The 26,768-nt window shown below is 35.1% G+C and overlaps 1 protein-coding gene across 1 annotated transcript in view; it reads left to right on the top strand.

Moving 5' to 3' along the window:
• EYS (EGF-like photoreceptor maintenance factor) overlaps positions 1–26,768 on the top strand; it is a 1,392,725-nt gene that overhangs the window by 875,387 nt on the left and 490,570 nt on the right. The window contains exon 27 of the mRNA XM_084958241.1: positions 12,367–12,517. Within this exon, the coding sequence (XP_084814367.1) occupies positions 12,367–12,517 (151 nt within the window). The remainder of the gene's footprint in view (positions 1–12,366; positions 12,518–26,768) is intronic.

Raw genomic sequence — 26,768 nt, 5'->3', positions numbered from 1 at the left:
AGACGATAAAGAAATAATTAAGGCTACAAATGTGAGTAATATTTTAAATAATAAAGCTGGAATAAGCTCCTGATTATAAGTAGTGTTTAAAAGGATAGAAGAGAAACCTTGGCAGGTGGGGCAGTGACCAGACTCATCTGTGTATCAGGAAATTCCTGATGTGGAATTGCCAGAGATACAGATAGTTAAGTAGGACGCTAAATTGGAAGGAGTTGGTGCTTAAATTCCAAATGGAGGGTTTTTTTTTTTTTACTTAGTTGTTTTGGCAATGATCTTTCACTCAACATGTTATATAAGGGAGTTTAACTCATTTTATTTCCTTCAAAAATATGATGGTAGGGGTAGAAGCTGAGAGCAAGTAATTCCATTGTCACCAGTGAAACTACCTGAATAGATATTATACGAATTGACTCAATCTCCTCTAGAATTAGAACCAAATTCAATTCTGAATCTGAATCCTCTCTATATGATTTTTTTGGTCATGCGTGCAGAAGTTTCCGGGCCAGAGACTGAACCTGCACCACAGCAGTGACCTGAGCCGCAACAGTGACAACACTGGATCCTTAACTTGCCGAGCCTCCAAAGAGCTACCCTCTATATATGATTTAAAAAATCAATATTTGGATGGAACTTAGTAAATCAACTTCTAAGTGAAATGAATATAAAATATCCCTACATATTAGGGATAATTTGATCTGATACAAAATAGTGTTTCAGCATCAAATATTTAAATTGATGCCTATCTTTATTTCTGTTTGTGTGAATAGACAGCTCATGGGTCTGAATCCTCCTCGAAAAGACAGGGTTGTTATTTTGATTTTATAGTAATTTCTTTATATTTTATGACTAATTAAGCAAATTAATGCTGTTTATAATATAAATATGACAGGAAATCAACAAAGAACACATGTTCATATTTTATGGGAAGGTTTACCACTATCAATTGAAAACAACTTTATTTCTTAAACATAAGCTCAAAGACAGTAATTTCTAAACCAGGACTTTTAAAAGTCCTGTGGTATGTTTATGGTATAGGAAGGTCATGGGAAATCATTTTCCAATAAATATTTTGAAACTTAAAAAAAGTAATAATCAGGAGTTCCCATCGTGGCGCAGTGGTTAACGAATCCGACTAGGAACCATGAGGTTGCGGGTTCGGTCCATGCCCTTTCTCAGTGGGTTAACGATCCGGCGTTGCCGGTGAGCTGTGGTGTAGGTTGCAGACGCGACTCGGCTCGGATCCTGCGATGCTGTGGCTCTGGCATAGGCCGGGGGCTACAGCTCTAATTCGACCCCTAGCCTGGGAATCTCCATATGCCGTGGGAGTGGCCCAAAGAAATAGCAAAAAGACAAAAAAAAAAAAAAAAAAAAAAAAAAAAGAAGTAATAATTAGATTGAGAGCTGATATCCAACATGAAGGAATTTTGTTATTTGCTGTCTTTGTGATTTTTTTTTTTCCCACTGTACAGCAAGGGGGTCAGGTTATCATTACATGTATACATTACAATTACATTTTTTCCCCACCCTTTCTTCTGTTGCAACATGAGTATCTAGACATAGTTCTCAATGCTATTCAGCAGGATCTCCTTATAAATCTATTCTAAGTTGTGTCTGATAAGCCCAAGCTCCCGAACCCTCCCACTCCCTCCCCCTCCCATCAGGCAGCCACAAGTCTCTTCTCCAAGTCCATGATTTTCTTTTCTGAGGAGATGTTCATTTGTGCTGGATATTAGATTCCAGTTATAAGTGATATCATATGGTATTTGTCTTTGTCTTTCTGGCTCATTTCACTCAGGATGAGATTCTCTAGTTCTATCCATGTTGCTACAAATGGCATTATGTCATCCTTTTTATGGCTGAGTAGTATTCCATTGTGTATATATACCACCTCTTCCGAATCCAGTCATCTGTCGATGGACATTTGGGTTGTTTCCATGTCCTGGCTATTGTGAATAGTGCTGCAATGAACATGCGGGTGCACGTGCCTCTTTTAAGGAGAGTTTTGTCCGGATAGATGCCCAAGAGTGGGATTGCGGGGTCATATGGAAGTTCTATGTATAGATTTCTAAGGTATCTCCAAACTGTTCTCCATAGTGGCTGTACCAGTTTACATTCCCACCAACAGTGCAGGAGGGTTCCCTTTTCTCCACACCCCCTCCAGCACTTGCTATTTGTGGATTTATTAATGATGGCCATTCTGACTGGTGTGAGGTGATATCTCATGGTAGTTTTGATTTGCATTTCTCCTATAATCAGCGATGTTGAGCATTTTTCCATGTGTTTGTTGGCCATCTGTATATCTTCTTTGGAGAAATGTCTCTTCAGGTCTTTTGCCCATTTTTCCATTGATTGATTGGTTTTTTTGCTGTTGGGTTGTATAAGTTGTTTATATATTCTAGAGATTAAGCCCTTGTCAGTTGCATCATTTGAAACTGTTTTCTCCCATTCTGTAAGTTGTCTTTTTGTTTTCTTTTGGGTTTCCTTTGCTGTGCAAAAGCTTTTCAGTTTGATGAGGTCCCATGGGTTTATTTTTGCTCTAATTTCTATTGCTTTGGGAGACTGACCTGAGAAAATATTCATAATGTTGATGTCAGAGAGTGTTTTGCCTATGTTTTCTTCTAGGAGTTTGATGGTGTCCTGTCGTATATTTAAGTCTTTCAGCCATTTGGAGTTTATTTTTGTGCATGGTGTGAGGGTGTGTTCTAGTTTCATTGCTTTGCATGCAGCTGTCCAGGTTTCCCAGCAATGCTTGCTGAATAGACTTTCCTTTTCCCATTTTATGGTCTTGCCTCCCTTGTCAAAGATTAATTGACCATAGGTGTCAGGGTTTATTTCCGGATTCTCTATTCTGTTCCATTGGTCTGACTGTCTGTTTTGATACCAGTACCACACTGTTTTGATGACTGTGGCTTTGCAGTATTTCTTGAAGTCTGGGAGATTTATGCCTCCTGCTTGGTTTTTGTTTCTCAGGATTGCTTTGGCGATTCTGGGTCTTTTGTGGTTCCATATAAATGCTTGGATTGTTTGTTCTAGTTCTGTGAAAAATGTCATGGGTAATTTGATAGGGATTGCATTGAATCTGTAGATTGCTTTGGGTAGTATGGCCATTTTTACAATATTGATTTTCCCAATCCAGGAACATGGAATATCTTTCCATTTCTTTACATCTTCTTTGATTTCTTTGATTAAAGTTTTATTGTTCTCGGCATATAGGTCCTTTACCTCCTTGGTCAGGTGTATTCCAAGGTATTTGATTTTGTGAGGTGCAATTTTAAAAGGTATTTTATTTTTGTATTCCTTTTCTAATGTTTCATTGCTGGTATACAGAAATGCAACTTACTTCTGAATGTTAATCTTATATCCTGCCACTTTGCTGAATTTATTAATCAGTTCAAGTAGTTTTGGGGTTGAGTCCTTAGGGTTTTCTATGTATAGTATCATGTCATTGTTTATTTACAAGACTGGCCTATTCCATGTATTTCCTCCAGTTTTTGCTAACACATCTGAAAGCTTAGAACCTGCTGCTGTATGATGAATGGTAGCCAAACAAATCATAAAACAGTGGGTCACCCACATCATTACTATATTCAGCATAGATATTTGACCTGTCCCAGCATCTACCCTGAGTGCCTAAACATAAGAGATAGAATTTATGGCATATTAAATTTTTCTTTCAGGTTCTAATTACTGGAGAGTTGTTAGTGATTACTTATGTGACTACAAATGACAAATATAAAAAAAAAATCACTATGAGTTTGGGAGAAGAACAATTAAAGGTAATTCAAACACCAGGAGTCCTCAAGAGAGTTCTCTATATGTTTGTAATTATGCAAACTAAAAAATCTGTTCTACTCATTTGACCTTTAAAGCACCTTATGTGCTGACTTTAGAGAAAGCATTAAAAAGCCTTGATGGAAAAAAATTTTACATTGCATGGTGTGCTAGGCAAGCTGGATCATCTGCAAATGCTAAATAATAATGTTGTAAGACTGTTTTCCTACATTCAGTCAATTCCTGTTAGATTCAATCGGGCACAATCAGAACAGCATTCCTCCACACTAATGAGACTAAGGGGAAAGATATGACTGCTGTTAAAAGTGTGTCTCTTGAATAAAGTAACAGTCCTGCTAGAGGAGATGTTAGAATTGCTCTTTTAGCAAAGAAAACCCGATGATCATCGTTTTGATGGGGGTATACTTACCTTTCATCTTCCTTCAGCTTAGCCCCCAGGTGTCTGGAAAATATATATGAAAATATAGGATATGCCATTCTGGTATTTATTTATGATGGTGATTTATTTCAGAAATGATAATAGCTTTGAAAACACAAACAAGCAATGCAGAATTTTAAGTATGAAAGGAAAAGTTCCATACTTATTTAAAAGATGAAAGTTTGCAGAGTTAATATATATGCGATAGTGATCTTGCTGGTCAATCAGTCTACCCTGTGTGACAATGAATGGAAATTGTATTACAATAATAAAAATCATAATAAATTTCATAGAAAAGCCTCAAATATGATATATTCATAAATAATTAATTTCACACCTTGATATATGAAGCTCAGTTCTTCTGTTCATTTATTCAGATGAAAGGTCATGGCGAATTTATCGATTGGAATGGAGCATAGAAGGCTCATCACTTGACCCATGGCTATTCATGCAGGAAATAAATTCCATGCAGCTAATGCTAATTAAGAAAGACATGTCTTAAGATTTTAACAAAAACTATTCTGAAGTCCAGCTCCAATTAAAAATCAAATTCCATACTCAGTTAACATTGATCCTGCCTCATTGAAAATTTTCAGAAGAAAAATTAGGAATATACAATGTAAACACACTATGTAAATATTAAGAAAAACTTATATATTGCAAATAAACTAGAATTTTTCATAATAAAATAAAATGATTTTTATGGTGTATTATGATGTATGGAACAGACATACTTTGTGATTTTATAGAAGGGTGACGAACTGGGGAGAAAAGATACCCAAATGGTATCAATGGTTCGATATTTTAAAAATAGATTACAGTACAAACAGTACAAACAGAATAACAATTATTATATTTTCATTAAAACAATAGTTTGGAATAACTTTAACATGCATAAATGTTTACATCATATTATTCATTAGGAAAGAAGACAAACTATGAGAGAGTTAATGTTATGTTTTGAACATTAGAGAAAATTTTATAATAAAATGAAGTTGTTCAAAATTGTAATAAAATAAAAATGGTTCCTCTGGGATCAATGCAGGTTATTGTGCTTTGCCCTTTTTATATGTTCTGCATTTTATGAAATATTTTTTAACAAATACTTGTAATTGGAAAAAAAAAGAACACAGACTCCCTTCAAAATAAAAATGTAATCAATCATTGAGCACCTAATATATTTCAGACAGTGCCCTGTATAACCACTTAATGTATTCAACAGGTACTATAGTGTTTGCAAAGCCCTGCTCTAGATATAAGGATGCAGTAAAAATGCAACAAAGATCTCTCCTGTGGTGTTTACAGTCTGTAGATAGTGAACTACTAATCTCTGTACAGAGTATAACATGTCCCACTTCTCAAAGTAGAGAAGCTTAAAAGATCTGATATTGAACTGAACTCGCATTCTCAACTATAAAGCCTTTAAAACTCCACTTTATTTTTCTTCTAGTTTAAAATCTCACATCTGTGGATCTACTATTCTTTTGTATTTTTTGACACCCCATAGCATATGGAAGTCCCAAGCCAGGGATCAGAGCCAAGCCATAGTTGTGGCTTACACAGCAGCTGTGGCAATACTGGATCCTTTAACCCGCTCTGTTAGGCCAGGGATCAAACCAGAGTCCTGGTGCTGCAGAGAAGCTGCTGATCCCATTGCACCACAGCAGGAACTCTAGGTATTTGCTATCCCTCCCTTTTCTTATCATAATCATCTTAATCACACAGAGATCAACTCTGGAATATTTCTAATTTTAATTAGTTTATATTTCACTGTAGTTTGTACTGCATTACTTAGTACAATTGTGTATGAAATTAATAAATATGATATTTCCCATTTTCTCATTATTATTCTGTAAGCAGTCAGTTCTGCAAGTGTAGAGGCCACAGTTGAATATGGATTAAGCACAAATGGTTAAATGAAGGGGAAAAAAGCAGAAAATTTTCTTCCCATTAGAATAAAATATTCTAATTAGTTATATAAACACAATAAACACAAATATGTGTATTTAAATACATAGTTGCAGATGCATATGTGTACACATACATGCGCATGTAGGTATGTGTATACATATATGTATATCCCTTAAATTTTAGAATAGAGAATAAATTTATTCGTGATAAAAATGCCACTGCCAATTTTTGGAATAAAAAAAAGATTCTAAATGATAAGCATGTCAAAACATCAATATCCAATAATAGTTTATATGGTCATTTTAAAAAAATATGCAGATCAAAAATTTTAAAGATGATATATAGCGACTGACCTATATTTTATTAATATCATTTTAAAAACCAAGTGACAGAGATTCAAAGTGATTAGTTTACTGTTTAAAAACAAAAATTTAACTGAGTAAATTTTAAAGATCTTACTGACTTTATTCAGTGATCCATGGATCAGGTAGCATTCAATCTAGCAGCTAGAAAGGAGATCCAAATATCCACACAAGGAAAGAGATTTTATCGGAAGAAAGGAGCAGAAACAAGGAAGAAATATGAAGTAAAAAAATTGATTGGTAATTGTAAGGGATGGCAAGGTATTTTTAGGCAGATTACCCAACTAATGCTGGTCAGGCACTTCCTCATTAACGGGTTTAAGATTGCATTTCTGGGGAGTACCTGGTGTGGAGCAGAGGAAAGAAATCCTACTGGCATCCATGAAGATGCAAGTTCCATCCCTAGCATCGTTCAGTGTGTCAGGGGTTGCAGTGAGCTGTGGTATATGTCACAGACACGGCTAGGATCCCACATTGCTGTGGCTGTGGGGTAGGCCAGCAGCTATAGCTCCAATTCAACCCCTAGCCTAGGAACTTCCATATGCCTCAGGTGCAGCCCTAAAAATAAAAAAAATAAAAAAATAAAAAAAGATTGCATTTCTGGGAACCTCTAATTAAGTAGATTAAATTCTTGTTTTGGTGACATGGGGGCTTATCATAAGTTACTCCATTTGGGGCCTGTTATCTTGTCTTTAGCAACTATGTTGAATAAATTTCTTTATTTTTTTCTATTTTTTATAATGAACTTATGTTACTTCCGTAGTCAGGAAAAAAATTTGGGTTCGTATGTATTATTTTAAATTTTCCCTTTCAGCTATTATAATCAAAGGGCAAATAAATATATTTGATATCTTAATGGGTATAATTTGCTTCATGAAATATGGGAAATGAGTTCATTAACAAAATACTAGTGAACAATTTTAATATTACAAAGCACTACAAGTTATTTTTCCAAATATTAACATTTAGAGATTGATTGGAATAAAAGTAGCTGTGCTTTTTATTTTTATCATTTAATGAATAACTTCCTGGCAGCTATATCCTCCCAAAGATATTTTTAACAGTTTAATTGTAAGAAGTAATTAACCCAGAAAGCTTCTAGTTTGCTTCTAAATACAGAATCCAAGAATATCAAATGGGTTCTAAAAATGTTCAACACATTTTTTTTCTCCCATGTTCTTAATGTAGAGAACATCATTGAACTTTTAAAAAAATTAAACTTTATCAAAGCCTCAAATTGGCTGCTTGGCTACACCTGGTCTTATGCTATTAACTTTATATCATGATACAGATAGAAGAAAGATGACAAACAAAAGCAAAAACAAAACAAAACAAAAACCCTCTGTAGAGAGGTTTTTTTTGGGGGGGGAAAGTACATGCCTCATAGGCATGATTCAGTTGTTTCCTTGTCCCTAATATGTATTCACTATAAAAGTGGCTAAATGTGTGTATGTTTTTGTGTTTGTGTAAAACCTAACCATATTCACATATATAGAACTCTGCAATTAACTACAGACCCTCTAGGGTCATGAAAGCATTACTAAAATAGACCACTTCCTGGGCTCTGCAGTCTAAGTCAATATACTTCAAAGAATTGAAAACAAATAGAGAATATTCTTTGAGCAAGCTTGATTTAAGTAGAATTTGAAATTTTATAAAATTTTATGACAAAAAAATAACCAGAACAATCCTTGTATATATGTAAATTTGCAGTATAATTTTGAATAATTATTGGACCAAAAGAAAAAAAATCACAAAAGAAATTAGAAAATAATAGCTAAATCTATTTTTAAAGGGAAATTTACAATCTTTTTAAAATAATTTTATTATGCCTTTCTTATTTTTTTTTTTATGGCTTCGTCTGTGGCATATGAAAGTTCCCAGGTTAAGGGTCAAATTGGAACTTTAGCTGACGGCCTATACCACAGCCATAGCAACGTGGGATCTGAGCCACATCTGTGACCTATACCACAGCTCACAGAAATGCAGGATCCTTAACCCACTGAAGGAGACCAGGGATTGAACCCACGTCCTCATAGATACTAGTCAGATTCATTACCACTGAGCCACAATGGGATCTCTGAAATTTACAGTCTTGAGAGCATTTATTAGATTAAAACCTCTACACACAGAAGTATAAATTAAGCCCAAAGGAAAGTTAAAGTAAGAAAATCATAAAGAACAGAAGTTAACGAAGTAAAAACAGAATGGCAACCATTAAAATCGCCAAAACTGTTCTTTGAAACTTACTACTCCCCACCAGTATTGATCTACAAAGCAAATAATGTGAAAAAGACACAAATAGCTAATATCACAAGAACGAAGAGGCGTCATTAAAGTTCTGAAATCAATAAAAATATCAGAGGAAATTATGAAATATTTATGCCAATCACTTTCAAAACTTAGATTAAATTAAAAAAAAATCCTAGGAGGAAAAAACTCCCACAATTTAATAAAATCAAGATGACAATACAGAAAACTACATCAATTAAATGCATTAAATCCTTATTTAATATTTTCCTAAAAATATCCAAGCACAGGTGACTGTACTATACTAGTAAATTCTATCATATATAAAAGGTTGATATTAAATCAGTGTTACATAGACTTTCTGAAGGAATATAAGAACAGCATAACTTGAAACCAAAGTTTTACAAAGGCAAGAAATTTGAAGGATGGTCTACCATATATATATGTATATATATATGGAATATATAGATTCCTTAATACTATAGAAAAGTGAATCCTGTGTTACATAAACAAGACACACACTATGACCAAATTATTCCAGAAATGCATTCAAACATTCAAAAGCCAGTTAACATAATTCAGGACAAGTAAGAGAAACAAAGGAGAAAATGATTTCTGATTATCTCAATTTAAAAAAAAATGAACAAAGTAAGAGGTTTTAATCTATAAACATCTGGATGTATTATGAAGTATCAGTATGTCAAAGTTTGATACGGGATTAGAAATATAGACCAATAAAATAGAAAGACAGCCCAGAAACACATACACATACACAAACGCCAAAACCATGTTGAGAGGGGAGAAAACAAGTAGGAGGATTTATATACTCCACTGGGTGTTAAAGACTGCGTTTTTAGAGTAATTTTTAAGACAGTGATGTATTTGTACAAAGACAGAAAAAGTGACCAATGGAACAGAATGGAGTGTAGAAACATACCTACATACGTATGAATATGATTTATGACAGAAATGATATTGCAGAACAGTTTCTTTTTTACTCACATCACTGAGTTGATTCAATTTCCATAAGGAAAAAATTGATATATACCTGGGACTATATAAAAAACCAACCCCTGGTGGAATGCAGTACTAAGTTCCAGTAGTAAAATAATATCTTCAAAAATGAGGTAGAAAAGGAACATTAACAACCCCAGTAAATATGAATCATTAAGCAAAAGATAGTGATCAATTGCTATACATTAAAATGAAGAGCTTTTGATCATTAGAAGACACTGTTAAGAAAGTAAAAATGTGAGATGCTGAAAGGAAAAATAAAATAGTTTTGCAACATTTTTAACCAACGGAACATATGTCCAAAATACAGAGAACCCTAAATTATTTTTGTTAAATCCCCAATGGAAATGCATATATATTGCACCAAACAACATATGCAAGCATATTTAAAGTGTCAGTATTCATAAGAGCACCAAAGTGTATACCAATACTAGAATAATTTTTAAAATACCAACATAATAGCATATCTTGAAAAAGAATAAGCTACAATTAAATTATAACAAAGATGAGCATTGAAAAGCTGTTAACATTGAATGAAGATGGAGGGGTGTGTGATAATGTATGTTTTTGTTGGAGTTGAGATTTTTAATAGTAAATTTCTGTCTCTTCACCAAGGTAGTGGTTACTTGAGTATATTCACAATGTCATAGTTCACAGAGATTTACCCTTTATCCTTTTTGTCATACATAATCCAATTAAAAGTTCACGTAAATATATGAATACCATATCTTGTTTATCCATTCATCTGTTGATGGACACTTAGGTTGCTTCCATATATCTCGCAGACATAGAGAACAGACTAGTGGTTACCAATGGGGAGAAGAAGAGGGAAGGGGCAAGATATATAAATAAGCTACAAGAATATATTGTACAACAACAGGGAATATAACTGATATTTCATAATTTTAAATGGATTGTAATCTATAAAAATTTTGAATCACTGTGTGGTATACTTGAAACTAAGATCGTAGTGTTAATCAACCAAACCCAATTTTAAATACTGAAATTCTTACATTTGTAACAACATGGATAGACCTAGAGGGTCTTATGCTTACTGAAATAAGTCAGAGAAAGACAAATAGTGTATGTTATGATTTATATGTGGAATCTTAAAAAATACAACAAACAAATGACTATAGCAAAACAGAAATAGACTTAGAGGCATAGAGAGCAGACTGGGGGGAGGGATGTGTGGGGGGGACAGGATGAGGGTAGGGGGCTAAAAAATATACACATAACTATATATTAAATGTATAGGCCACAGGGAGTGTATTCTACAGCAGAGGGAAATATAACTATTACTTTATGGTGACTTTAAATGCGTTATAATCTATAAAAATGCTGAGTTGCTGTGGTGTACAGTTGAAACTTTTGATATTGTAAATCAATTATATTTTAATAAAAAATAAAGTGAAAATGTTTATGTAAATATATGAGAGGCAGAATGTCACATATCATAATATAGGATGACATTGATAGATGAATATTACATGTGACTTACGGGTAACTTTAAAAGGATTGTAACTAAGATTACTTGCTGGGTAGGTAAACAAAGAAATTGACTAGATAATGGATCTACCAACTTTTTCTATATAGAGTTAGGAGTTCCCATTATGGCATAGTGGAAACGAGTCTGACTAGGATCCATGAGAATGCGGGTTCGGTCCCTGACCTTGCTTAGTGGGTTAAGGATCCGGCATTGCCATGAGCTGTAGTGTAGGTCACAAATGCTACTTGGATCTGGCATTGATGTGGCTGTGGCAAAGGCCATCAGGCATAGCCCTGACTTGACCCCTAGCCTGCGAACTTCCACATGCTGCAAGTGCAGCCCCCCCCCCAAATAAAAAGCAAAATAGTTTTGGCTCTTCAGCCTTAGAATCTTTGTTGCAACTACTCAATTCTGCCAAGAAAGTAGCCTTAGTTTGTATGTAAAGAAATATATGGCTTTGTCCCAGTTAAACTTTATTCATAATGAAGCGGCAGCCAGGCCTGGGCCAAAGTTTCCAATCCCTGAATTAGATGATTAGTTAAATATATGGCTACAGAAAATGAGACATGCATATCTATGTGTTAAAGTATTGTTGAAGTTTTTTCTCATCTTTCTAAAAATTGAGTATATGAAAATTATTGCTGGAAGTCTCTATTTATATTTCATTAATTTATTTTTAAACATTTTATTGCTGTGATTTATATTTCCACAACAAATTACTTTATGCAGTATTACTGTTTGCAGCCTAAAGATGTATTGTACACTAGATAACCATATCTAAACCTGATCCATTTAAATAATTTTCACTCAATGTAAAAAACTGAAGTAGAATATTCGAACATTGTTTTAGTCATTGTTGAGAAAGATCTGTTTATTATCAGGATTTATTTTATTAGGTGATTGCTACAATTTGTTGTTTTATCAAAATTTAACTTTATATTTATGTGCTTAAATCATTAAGGCCTTCTAATTTAGAGCAGATTAATCTACTTCTGGCTTTGTTGGTTTTACGATGAGATAATACATTTACGTAAATCTTTCTGCTTTTGTTAAGAGCCTAATTAATTGGTCAAACAAATGTCTTTACAACACATGCTAAAACCATAAATTTCTTATCTAAATGGTTGCAGGCAAGAATTGGATCCATGTAAAGCCGAACTGACTATTCTAGGGAGAACTATAAAAGCAAGCAAATCTATCAATCACATATATGGAAAACCCCTTCCAGACTCAGGGACTGTCTTTGTTGGTGGAATTCCAGATCTGCATGGAGTAAACCAGGTATTTCTTTCTGTTAATGTTATAAATTATATTCATTATGTCATTTTATAAAAAAGAAAAGTAGGAAAACTAGAAGTTTCCTGGCTAGTAGGGCCATCTACGTGGTTTCAATTTTTTTTTTCATTCTACTAACATATATGTCTTTATATATACTTTATATATACTCTCATTAGCCAGAATGGCCTAGTATCAGGCTACTTCCCCATCTTATGGCTATACATGTGCATTATATATCATGATAATATTAAGCATTATATGCCATGATAATATTAAGCATATGGGCTCTTGTTCACCCTTGTGCTAGTGATTCTTTTGGATATATGAGAGGTTGGCTTAATAACACATCTAAAATATGATTTGAAAAATGTAACTGGAAGTCCATTCCCAGCCTCTGCTTCACATGATGTTTCCCAATGTAAGAACATTTTCTACCGAGTTCTGTGCATATGCCATATAATCAGCTTCTTGTTGTCTTTATTAACCTATATTTTAGGATAAGAGCTTGCATGCTGACTTAAATGCTATTGATTATTTGATTCTAATTTGTTATTACAGGCCATTACATTAAATATTTAATGTTGTTTAAGTGTATCAATAGCTTATAACATTTATACTGTTATTTGGAGAATCTTATATTTATCATTGCACTGTACATACTTGAACACACTATTTTTTATTTTTGGAAATATAAAATGCTCTTATTTAAAACTCTCACAAGTGATATGAATTGGATACAAATCTACTCACTATATGATAACTACTAAGAGTCCATTATAAGTAAACTAATTTCAAAACAAATATAAAGAAAAAAAAGTAATTTGCAAAGTTGATGTGACACATATGCCTTTAATGAAATAGGGAAATGATCTATCTCTAAACATGGGAATGCTTCAGATTCAGCTTTACTCCATTAGCAGTATATTGGTTGATCATCAGATAAACTTAGGGGCTTTTTTCTATTATGTTAATGCCCTTTATTGACTTTTTCCTAGATAAACTGTCCCAGAAGCTTGATAAGAGTAGGAAGTATATTTTATTTACCTTTCTATCCCCCAAGGCCAGTACAGTTACTGTCACATAGTAAGTGTTCAGTAAACATCTTTCAAATAAATGATTAAAAAGTAATTTAAAAATTCTAAAAAATACATAAGTTTATTTTTAGTCATTTATATTTGAATTGATCTCTTGTTATATAATTGATAACTATTATATTTTTCCCAAGTAAAAGGGGGTTTAATATAGAATTAACTTTTGTGAACATACATAAAAAGCAGGTTAAGACTTGAGATAATATTTTATTGGAGAGACACAAATATGTCTAATACAGTTATGTATTTACTCCAATAGAAATATAAAAAATACAAAGGCAATATAAAAAAAAAAGAAAAGGAAGCATTCTGATCTTCTTGGGGGAGTCTGTAGACATAGACAGCTGCATGTAAAACAATGAAACTAGAATACACCCTCATACCATGCACAAAAATAAATTCAAAATGGCTTAAAGACCTAAACATAAGTCAAGACAACATAAAACTCCTAGAAGAGAACACAGGCAAAACATTCTCTGACATCAATCATAAAAATGTTTTCTTAGGTCAGTCTCTCAAGACAATAGAAATAAAATAAACCAAGGGACCTAATCAAGCTGACAAGCTTTTGCACAGCAAAGGAAACAAAACAAAACAAAAAGACAACCAACAAGAGCTTAATCTCCAAAATATACAAACAACTCATACAATTCAACAGAAAAAAAAATGAAAAATGGACATAAGACCTAAATAGACATTTCTCCAAAGACAAAGGGCTAGCCAATAGGCACATGAAAAAATGCTCAATATTACTAATTATTAGAGAAATGCAAATCAAAACTACTATGAGGTACCACCTCACCCCATTCAGAATGGCCGTCACTAACAAGTCCACAAATAACAAATGCTGGAGAGGGTGTGTAGAAAAGGGAATCCTCCTGCACAGTTGGTGGGAATGTGAATTGGTACAACCATTATGGAAAACAGTGTGGAAATTCCTCAGAAAACTCAGTATAGAACTACCATATGATCCAGCCATCCCACTCCTAGGCATATAACCGGACAAAACTTTCATTCAAAAAGATACATGCAGAGTTCCCATTATGGCTCAGCAATAATGAACCTGACTAGTATCCATGAAGATACAGGTTTGATCCCTGGCCTCGCTCAGTGGGTTAAATTCCCAGCATTGCCGTGAGCTGTGGTGTAGATTGCAGGCACGATTTAGGTCCCATGTTGCTGTGGCTGTGGCATAGGCCAGCAGCTGCAGCTCTGATTCACCCCCTAGCCTGGGAATTTCTATATGCCACAGGTGCAGCCCTAAAAAAAGAAAAAAAAAAAGTACATGCATCCCATGTTCATTGCAACACTGTTCACAATAGCCAAACATGGAAACAACAAAATGTCCATTGACAGGTGAATGGATTAATAAGACCTGGGAGTTCCCGTTGTGATACAGTGGAAACAGATCTGACTAGGAACCATGAGGTTGCAGCTTCGATCCCTGGCTTTGCTCAGTGGGTTAAGGATAAGGCATTGCCATGAGGTGTGGTGTAGGTCACAGACATGGCTAGGATCTGGCATTGCTGTGGCTTTGGCATAGGCTGGAAGCTGTAGCTCTGATTACCCCTAGAGTGCAGCCCTAAAAAAAGAAGATGTGGTACATATACACAATGGAATACTACTCAGCCATAAAAAAGAATGAAATAATGCCACTTGCAGCAACATGGATGCAACTAGAGATTCTCATATTTTGTGAAGTAAATCAGAGAGAGAAAAACAAATACCATATGATATCATTTATCTGTGGAATCTGAAGTATGGCACAGATAGACCTATCTACAGAATAGAAACATGCTCATAGACATAGAGAAAATACTTGTGGCTTCCAAAGTCCCCTTTGGACAGAGTGGGATGGACTGAGAGTTTGGGATTAGTAGATGCAAACTATTGCATTTGGAGTGGATAAGCAATGAGATCCCTCTGCATAGCACAGGGAACTATATCTCGTCACTTGTGATGGAACATGATGGAGGATGATATGAGAAAAATAATGTATATATACGTATCAGTGTGTCACTTTGCTGTACAGCAGAAATTGACAGATCACTGTAAATCAATTATAATAGAAAAAAATAAAAACAAAAATAATAGGCAGGAAATAAGAAGAGTTGGTGTAGACGTGGAAAAAACAGAACCCTAACACACTGATGATAGAAATGTAAACTGGTGAGGCTCTATAGAAAACATTATGGAGGTCCTTCTAAAAATTAATAATTGAACTATCATACAATTCAGCTATCCCACTTATGGGTACTTATCCAAAGAATATGAAAACGTAATTTTAAAAGATATATTATGTACACCTCAATATTCATCAAGTCCTTATTTACAAAAGCTAAGATACAGAAACAATTTGTTTCCACAATCAGACTGATAGATAAAGAAGATGTGGTATACATACAATGGAATATTCCTCAGCCATAAAAAAGATGAATCCTTGCCCTTTGGGAAAACATGGATAGACCTAGAGTGTATTAGGCTAAGTGAAATAATTCAGACATAGAAAGATAAATACCATATAATTCCATTCATATATGGAATATAGAAAACAAACAAAATTACAAAATAAATGAACCAAACTGAAGAAAAACAAAATGTAGATACAGAGAACAGAGTAGTAATTCTGAAATGGGAAGGACAAAGTGGGATAGCAAAATGGGCAAAGGAGATCAACGATACGGTGATGAATACAAATTAAATTTTTGGTGGTGAACAAGCTGCTGTGTATTAGGAAGCTGAAACATGATGCTGTTCTCAGAAAACTTATATGATATTATAAACCGATGTTACTTCAATAAAAAAATAAATTAAAAAAAAAAGAAATATGGGACTGGAATTCATAGGAGACCATGCCCATGTGGCTGGGGAGGCTTTGTACGGGTGCTAATGGAGGCCACAGTCATTGATTGGACTGATTAAAGAATGAGAGACCAGAAAGCCGAGAACTGAGGATCAGCATCAAGGCATGGGCTAAAGAAGAGTGGCCCACAGGAATGGGTAGGGAGTAGAGAGACTGGAAGTAGGACAAAGGAAAACACAGAGTCACAAAACCAAAGATGGAAAATGTTTCCAAATGGAGCGCATGTTCAGCACCAAAGCTGCACTGCCAGCCAGCAGTTTCAAGAGACGCTAAGGACAGAAAACAAATTTTAACATTTTGAGTAAGAATAAATGGAATTGTAGAAGCAAGAGAGTAATTTTAGGTTATTTTACTAGAAATTTGTTAGTAAAAAGGGAGAGAGAAAGGTTGTAATCAAGGGGAGGACAGCGTGTCAAGGCAGAGATGCAGAGATAATTGTAATTGACAATAATTTTAAAGAATTTTTCTCCTAAAATCTTGTTTGAAAGGATTGGCATTTACTGAGGGATTGTCTCACTAAAAACTTGTTATTTGCCCTGTGGTGTAGAGCAACTGGACATTTGTTGCAATTAGCTGTAGAGGAAACTCAGTACATGGACTGATAACATTTACCTTGAAATTAAAAGGACAGCTAGAGAAGCAGATTCCACCTGCTTCACTGGAGAGATTTTATATTAGCCCTTCATTCATTGGTTTTCATTCTTTTCTTATACTATTACTGTGTCATAGTAACTGTATGTGTGTGTGCAAGTGCGTGTATATATGGTATATACTTATATGATTGAATAAGCAGGTTATAAAATATACCCATATAATACTTCAAGAGAAATCACATGATAAATCAGAAAAAAAGAAAGGAAAACTAACTTTGTGAATTTATGTGCAATGTAGTCCCTCTGAACATCATGAAGGCTCTATCTAATTATTGTGTTCTGATTAAGAGCTGCTGTTTAAACTCAGTGGGTGGTCAGTTCTCAGAAAATTAAAAACAACAGGTTTGCAGTATAAAACACTCAGGAAGAAAGCTATAGTTGATTCCTCTAGCCAATAGGTGCTAAATTACAATTATTCTCCTGCCTACAAATTTCCAATAGTGTCTTTCTGTATTGGCCAGAATCCCTCCATATGATAAAAGTCCCTAATCCACCATGTATATGCTGATAAGTTGTTTAATGCTTCCCTTAACAAAAACACACAGAGCTCAGTATGTGAGGAGAGAATGAAACAGTTAGACACTTTTAATTTTGTGCCTGAAGTGTGAAAAACTCTGTGTCCCCTGATAACAATAATGGTGATAACTTCCAGGGTCCAAGAGTAAATGCCCCCTCTCTGGCTGTAGGAAAACACTTTCCTTGGTAATGCCTTAATTGTTACACTTTTCAGTGCATGGGCTCCTGCTTTGGGGTCCAAGTTGCTTAAGGACACTAAACCTTAATCCCTAAAACATGCAGAACAAGTTACAATAGTACCCAGTATTCTCCTTGCTAAATATAAAAGGAAATAAAATAATTATGCAAATAAATATTATTTGTTAATCATTAGTGATTGTTTTCTCTTTCTACAGAAGTTGAGAACATAAAATGTGTTCTGCAAACATACTAGCTTTTTTTTTTCACCTTCAAGTCAATTACTAATATTAAAAACAGAATATAGGAGTTCCCGTCGTGGCGTAGTGGTTAATGAATCTCACTAGGAACCATGAGGTTGCAGGTTCAATCCCTGGCCTTGCTCAGTGGGTTAAGGATCCATGTTGCCGTGAGCTGTGGTGTAGGTTGCAGACACAATCAGATCCTATGTTGCTGTGGCTGTGGCCTGGGCCGGCGGCTATAGCTCCAATTAGACCCCTAGCCTGGGAACCTCCATATGCCACAGGAATGGCCCTAGAAAAGGCAAAAAAAAAAAAAGCAAAATATAGGAGTTTCCACTGTGATGTGACAGGATCAGCCACATCTCTGCAGCACTGGGACACAGGTTCGATTCTGGCCTGGCATAAGCAGGTTAAGGACACCTAATTGTCACAGCTGTGGCAGAGGTCACAACTGTGGCTTGGATCTGATCCGTGGCCCAGAAACTCCACATGCCTTGGGATGGCTCCCCCAGAAGAAAAATAAATAAATAGAAACATAATGTACCATGACATGTACTCATATAAGATTGAAATTTTTGAACAATCAGAAACTGACTTAATCCATTTGGGCTGCTATAACAAAATACCATAGACTTGAGGACTGAAACCACATTTATTTTTCAGTTATGAAGCTGGGAAGACCAAGATCAAAGTGCTAGTAGATTGGAATCAGATGAGGAACTGTTTTCTAGCTCATAGTCATCTGTCTATAGCTGTGACCTCACATTGCTGGAAAGGATAAGAGAAGTTTCTGGAGCCTTTTTTATAAGGGTATTAATTTCATTCATCCACCTTCCTGACCTATCACTTCCCAAAGTCCCTACCTCCTAATAACAATATATTGGGAGGTTAAGATTTCCAACAAATGAATTTTGGGGGACACAGATATTCAGTACATAATGGTGACTTATTCCAAGAATCTAAACAACCTTTTCATTTTTAATTTTCACAAAGTAGAGAAGTAATTTAAATTAATAATTATAAACATTTTAAGTGTATCCCTTGAGAAAACAAGAACACTTTGTTAAAGAAATGTGTCATCTGTTTTATGTATGTTCAAAACAATGATTTGTATATTCGATAATTAATTTGCTACAAATCAATAGACTTTTATAAGAAGTTGTGTCAAAAATCAACCATGAAAATATCTTAGCCAAAAAAAGTTACTGTTGAATCAATAGTCTAATACATAAAGACAGAACTCTCTTTTAGAAGTTGTGATAGATTCCTGAAAAATAAATTTAAAAATCAAAATTAAATATGATATCACTCAAAGGAAACCAAAAAGAAAACAAAAAGAGAATTTACAGAATGGGAGAAAATAAATTCAAATGATGCAACTGACAAGGGATTAATCTCTAAAATATGCAAACAACTTAGACAACTCAACGGCAAAAAAGCCAACAACCCAATGGAAAAATGGGCAAAAGACCTGAACAGACATTTCTCCAAGCAAGATATATGATGGCCAACAAGCACATGAAAAAATGCTCAACATCACTGATTACTAGAGAAATGCAAATCAAAACTACCATGAGATACCACCTCACACCTCACAGTCAGAATGGCCATCATTAATAAGTCCACAAATAACAAATGCTGGAGGGGGTGTGGAGAAAAGGGAACCCTCCTCCTGCACTGTTAGTGGGAATGTAAGCTGGTACAACCACTATGGAGAATAGTATAGAGGTACCTTAGAAATCTATACATAGAACTACCATATGACCCAGCAGTCCCACTCTTGGGCATATGTCTGGACAAAACTTTCCTTGAAAAAGACCCATGCACCCGCATGTTCATTGCAGCATTATTCACAATAACCAAGACATGGAAACAACCCAAATGTCTGTCGACAGATGATTGGATTAGGAAGATGTGATGTATATACACAATGGAATACTACTCAGCCATAAAAAAGAACAAAATAATGCCATTTGTTGGATGGGATGGATGGAACTAGAGACTCTCACACTAAGTGAAGCAAGTCAGGAAGAGAAAGACAAATACCATATGATATCACTTATATCTGGAATCTAATATATGGCACAAATGAACATTTCCACAGAAAATAAAATCATGGACTTGGAGAATAGACTCATGATTGCCAAGGGGGAGGGGGAGGGAGCGGGATGTACTGGGAGCTTGGGGTAAATAGATGCAGACTATTGCCTTTGGAATGGATAAGCAATGAGATCCTGCTGTGTAGCACTGGGAAGTGTATCTAGTCACTTATGATGGAGCATGATAATGTGAGAAAAAAGAATGTATACATGTATGTGTAACTGGGTCGCCATGCTATACAGTAGAAAATAGAACACTGTAAACCACCTATAATGAAAAAATCATTATATTAAAATAAATAAATAAATGATATCACTTTTTGTGGAATCTAAAATATGATGAGCCTCTAAAAAAAAATAGATCATGGCCAAGAAGAGCAGACTTGGGGTTCTCAAGGGGGAAAGGGGAAGGAGGGGGATGGATGGGAATTCGGGGGGGATATGGGGATACAAACTGTTATATTTGGAATGGATGGCAGTGGGATCCTTCTGTACAGCACAGAGAAATGTGTTTGATTGGGTCACTTCACTGTACAACGGAACTTGACAAAACACTGTAAATCAACTATATTTGAAGAAGAGGAAAAAGAAGAAGAATTTATATGAGAAAAATAAAAAATGAAAGATCTAAATATTAAAAAATTTTTAAATAAATTATATGTTTCACTTTCTATAGAATATTTTGATATACGTCACAACTCTATCAATTTAGAGAGGTAATGACACTTCGGTAAATTGTTTATGATACACTTTGGAGTATGTTTTTCAACTTTTTAAAGCTCTTCCAAGAAGCTTGGTAGATGGACACAAAATGTAATCAAAAATAAAGTATAATCACATATAAAGTGAATACAATGGAAAAAAGATGGCAAATTCAACCCTTCTGGGTTCTGAAAATAATGAAAAGTTAGTCCCTAGTCTGTCTTCATGTACTATCTATTCAATCTTGAAAACAGAATCACTCTACAGGAAGCAAAGCCTTTTAAATAGGCACATCTCTGATAAGAAAAATCATAGAGACATCAAGGTTTCATAACAACACTCTAAAATTCATTGCTGTAAGTCATTCATCATTCATTTGATCATTCTGCTGGACTACCATTGGGCCCTTTGTTGTCTCTTCTGCCATCAATGGCACCTAGCCACAAGTCAACAAAATATCAGGGACAGACCAGCCTCACGAGGATTATTTCTCATTCTTTGCACATATAAGAACCATTTTTTGGGCTGCACCCACAGTATAAGGAAGTTCCCAGGCCAGAGATTGAACCACACTGTGGTTGTGACCTGTGCCTCAGCTGTGGCAACACCGGATCCTTCACCCACTGCACCGCAAGGAAACTTCCTGACTCAATGCTATTATATTCATTTTACGAATTCACATCTTAGGCATATGTATATGTATTAAGCACAGCCCTTAGCTTTTTGGTACTTAAACCAAATTCTTTGACCTCAAAGAACATAACTATAATACTCTCTAAGCCCTCCTGGTGCAAATAAAGCTTGTGGACTGGCAAATATTTCTGCATGTAGAAAGGTATACACTTTTATATACTTTTTTAATATACTTTTATACTCTCTTTTAAGAAATAACTTGAATTGGTGGGGAAAAAGATACCTGAATTGAAATAAAGACCTTGATTTTTCATCATACTTCTACTAAATCACAAACCTCTCTTTTAAAATCATAAGCTTGAGTTATTTTTCAAAGTCTACCCCAGTTCAAAATTCTGTGGTTCTATACTATATACCATGATATATATCACTATATATATATATATAATATTTAGTGCATATAATATATATGATACTAAATGGCTTATGTAATATATTATTTACTAGAATATGAATTACACAAATAGTCTTTATATTAAGATCTGTGTGACAAATTCTGTTATATTCTGCTCACCTAGGATCACCTAACTTTCATATAATATCCCTGAGGACGCCTCTTGAAAGACTCCCATCTGGTGTTCCTTCTGTTCCTCTCTAAATTTCCATTTATTTGTAAAAAGCCTCAAAAAGTTTTCATCTTAAAATGAACAAACAGTTCAACAAAACTTTGCAATAATACATCTCATCCATAGCTTAAACTATGAAAAAAATACAGATGAAAAATGAATTTATAGGCACCTTTTTATGTTAATAGATTTGTTAAAATCAAAGTTCTTCAATGTTTCCCTATCAGTGGTTAGGGGACAATGAGTAAAGTAAATCATAAAATAATCTAGTCTATATTGGTTAGGGAATTCTAATAATACAGATCATAATTTTAAAACTCTTTAATTTTGCAGCATAATCTAAGTAACTCAATAGCAAGTAGAATAAAATCTATTTTTGGCTTACGTGCTTTTGGGATATTAATCTGGGAGATAGTTTTCCAGTAAAATCTAAGAATTTAAGGCTAATTTAGCCAAAGGCTACAGAACAGAGCTCTCAGGTGAGTGATCTCACATATTAAAATTATAATGTAAAATTTAAGGAGGCTGTGACATGGGAAAAAAAGAGAAGCATGAATTCAGAGAATCTGCAACATAACATAATCCATAAAGATGAAAATGAAGTACTTCATAACGGCAATGGTGAAGTGTTATATAATCCAAAATTATTAAAGCCACCTTTGTCAGTAACTACACCAGCTCCTTCAAAGACAAAAATAAGAGTGTCTACTTACTTGGCATGATAAGACAAAACTCATTTTCTGATCATTTAGAACAAGCCCTCTTAGTGCCAAGACTTTGTCAACTTACTATTTTTGAGACCTGCTCCATTTTTTTCCATGACACAGTGCTTCCTAAGGGCTGGGCCACATCACTTCAAATATTCACTCAGAAGAGGCAGTAGAATTCCAAGATTAGGAAAAATCAGAATATATTGCATTTAGAATGGATAAGAAATGAGGTCCTACTGCATAGCACAGGGAATTATATCCAGTCTCTTGGGACAAAACATGATCGACGATAGTATGAGAAAAAGAATGTTTATATATGTATGACTGAATAACTTTGCTGTACAGAAGAAATTTAAATACTTTAAATCAACTATACTTTAAATCAACTATAATTTTAAAAATAAAATAAAATAAATTGTTCCTGCTTAGAAAAATAAAGTCCATTGTATTAATTTTAAATAATTTCGGAGTAGGATTTTCCATCATGGCACAGCAGAACAAATCCGACTAGGAGCCATGAGGGTTTGATCCCTGGTGTCGCTCAGTGCGTTAAGGATCCTGCGTTGCTATGAACTATGGCATAGATCGCAGACGCGGCTAGATCCCGCATTGCTGTGACTCTGGCATAGGCAGGCAGCAGTAGCTCAGATTACACCCCTGGCCTGGGACCTCCATATGCCTCGAGTGCGGCCCTAAAAAAAGCAAAAAAATAAAAATAAAAATGAAAAAATAATTTCAGAGTAAATAATTATTGTTCCAACTTCACATTGTACCTAAGATCCATCATGTCCACTGAATCCTTAAAAGAACAGTGTTATTAATTACACTTTCCAGATGAAACAAACAAAAGAATCTTAGTTCAGAGAGTTTGTGACTCACCAGCCATGAAGGGGAAATTAAGACCTTATTCAACTGTTTCTGAACTCCATGTTTATTTCATTGTTTCTATTTTGTGTCCCACTAATATTAGTTTTTTTTAATGATGCAATGGTAATATAAAATTGTCAGCACTTTAAGAGTGTTATGCTGAAATTTTTGTCCTGATTTCTGCCAAAGGCACCCTCACTTTATCCCTAAAAATAAAGGCTGTGTCTTTGATTTTAGAAAGAAAGAGAGAGAGAGAGAGAGAGAGAGGAAGGAAGGAAGGAAGAAAAAGAAAGAAGGAAGGAAGGAAGGAAAAGAAAGAAAGAGAAAGAAAGAAAGAAAGAAAGAAAGAAAGAAAGAAAGAAAGAAAGAAAGAAAGAAAGAAAGAAAGAAAGAAAGAAAAGAAAGAAAGAGAAAGAAGGAAGAAAGGAAGGAAGGAAGGAAGGAAAGAAGGAAGGAAAGAAGAAAGGGAGAGAGGGAGGGGTGAAGGAAGGAAAAGAAAAATCAGGGCCCTGGAGTTAGAATTCTGTCTTCCTCCTTGGGCAAGTCACATATCTATCCTTGCCTGGTCTCTTTATCTTTATTTGCAAAACAAAGGTGCCACCATCGTAGGGTTGTAATAAAAAGGGTTGAGATATTGCATAGTATGCACTGAATAATTGTTATCCTTTACTATTATTTTGTCTTGAGTTTTCTTTCCAAAATTGAAATTTAATTCCATGCTATGCTCCATAAACACAAAAAAACTTTTTGACGTTATTTCTAGTCCCATGTATTCCACTCTAAAAATTAAAGTTTTGAAACTGATTGTGCTTTTGAAATGGATGTTCATGCTATGAACATTTGTGATCCCAGTGCAGCTACTAAACAATTTCCTAAATGCTAAGTATAAACATAAATACCATTCTGTTTTCCTAAAATGTTCAATCTGTTTTATTTTTACATCGCTTACTGGTAAAAGTGAACTAATGAATACACAATTTCCTGTTATTTAAGGCTGTGTAATTTATCAACCTTTTTAGAATAAGAAAGCTAAGTGTGGAATTCCCGTCGTGGCGCAGTGGTTGACGAGTCCGACTCGGAACCATGAGGTTGCGGGTTCGGTCCATGGCCTTGCTCAGTGGGTTAACTATCCAGCGTTGCCGTGAGCTGTGGTGTAGGTTTCAGACGCGGCTCGGATCCCACGTTGCTGTGGCTCTGGCATAGGCCTGCGGCTATAGCTCCGATTAGACCCCTAGCCTGGAAAACTCCATATGCAGCGGGAGCGGCCCAAGAAATGGCAAAAAGACAAAAATAAATAAATAAATAAAATTATAGCAACTGAAGGAAGTAGCTTTCACCTTTGGGGCTAGAAGAATGAAGAGGAAAAAAAGAAAGCTGAGTGTGTTTCCTGCACTTTTTTGAAATCTTATCCTTCACTCTCAATTCCTGTAGCAACTGACCCACAGGTTTCCATATTTTATCCTTTAGCCTCTGTCTCTGATGTGCAGAATCACATCTACACAACAAAAAGGGACATTCACCTATTCAGTTATTCAGCAAGTAAGCTTGCATTCTGGAGCATGTATTTCCTTTTTTGTTAGGGTCTGCTCTAAATTCATTACATAGATCAGCCCATTTAAACCTTATTATGTGTAATCCTATGGATGGGCACTTATTCATATTTTACAGCTAAGGAAATTAAAGCAGAGTGAGATTAACTTGCTCACAGTCACAAAACGTATGAGTGCTGGAATCAGTGTTTGTATGTATGAAAGGTCATTTTGAAAAATCTTTATCCTCTGAAAAAGTATATAAAGCATCCTTCCTTATGAAATCATTGTCCTTAGAATTGCAGTGACTATCCTGCACCACTTTTCTCTGGGCTAGTGCTTCTACCAGCACTCCTGCTTGCTAGTTCATTTCACACCTGCAGCAGCTTTCTGAAGCAGGTACCAATGCAATCTCCAGTCGCAGATACAGAGATGAGGTATACAGAGATTGAATGGCCTGATTTGGTTACACAGGTATTGAGTGACGAGGTGGAAATTCAAACCCACACCTTTACAACCTGTTATGCTGCTTCACTATGAATAACATGACACTTTCACCAGCCCACTCACCAGCCCACATTGTTCTTGGTTTGTTTGGGGGCTGACTTTTATTTATTTTTTTTTTTATTTTTATTTTTTTGTCTTTTTGCCTTTTCTAGGGCCACTCCCATGGCATATGGAGGTTCCCAGGCTAGGGGTTGAATCAGAGCCATAGCGGCCTGCCTATGCCAGAGCCACAGCAACACGGGATCCGAGCCATGTCTGCAACCTACACCACAGGTCACGGCAACGCCGGATAGTTAACCCACTGAGCAAGGCCAGGGATCAAACCTGCAACCTCATGGTTCCTAGTCGGATTCGTTAACCACTGAGCCACGACGGTAACTCCGGGGGCTGACTTTTAATACAATGCAAGTTTCAAACAAAATTCAAAACGCATTTAATATTATAACAATAAAAACTCCTGGAATAATGTGTTTTTTAGATTTAACTATCTTATGGAATCTCCTTTTAAGTCAATATACATTTTGAAAGTCATCTTAAATTCACTAGCATATTTTTTATTTATTATTTTATTTTTTATGGTCCACGGCATATGGAAGTTCCCGGTCCAGGCTTGAATCTGAGCCACAGCTGCAACCTATTTGCTCCAGCTGTGGCAAAGCTGAATCCTTTATCCCACTGCAATGGGCCAGGGATCAAACTCCCACCTCTGCAGAGACTAGAGCTGCTGTAATTGGTTTGTTGACCCACTCCACCGCTGCAGGAACTCCCACTAGCATATTTTTAAATTTGATTAACGGCAAACGAAAGTAGAGGAAAAAATGTATTCATTTATTTATCCAAAAAATTCTATCCATCCATCTAGAGAGTATCTACTATGTCAGGCATTATTCTGTGATAGGGATTGAGGAACCAGATGAAGCTTCATCTTCATGGATATTTTATACTAATAAAAATATCCACAAAACCTCTCTCTACCTTCATGCAGTTAACATTTTCTTTCCTTAGCAGCAAAAATGAATCACTATTTGGGGGTAGGCTA

The sequence above is a fragment of the Sus scrofa genome, chromosome 1 (genome assembly GCF_054392235.1).
Source record: "Sus scrofa isolate SSC_HxYL_T2T_F1_AM1 chromosome 1, Sscrofa_HxYL_maternal_Yorkshire_Landrace_v2.0, whole genome shotgun sequence".
Lineage (NCBI taxonomy): Eukaryota > Metazoa > Chordata > Mammalia > Artiodactyla > Suidae > Sus > Sus scrofa.
The sequence above is the reverse complement of the archived record's forward strand: the minus strand, read 5'-3'. Positions and strand labels throughout refer to the sequence as shown.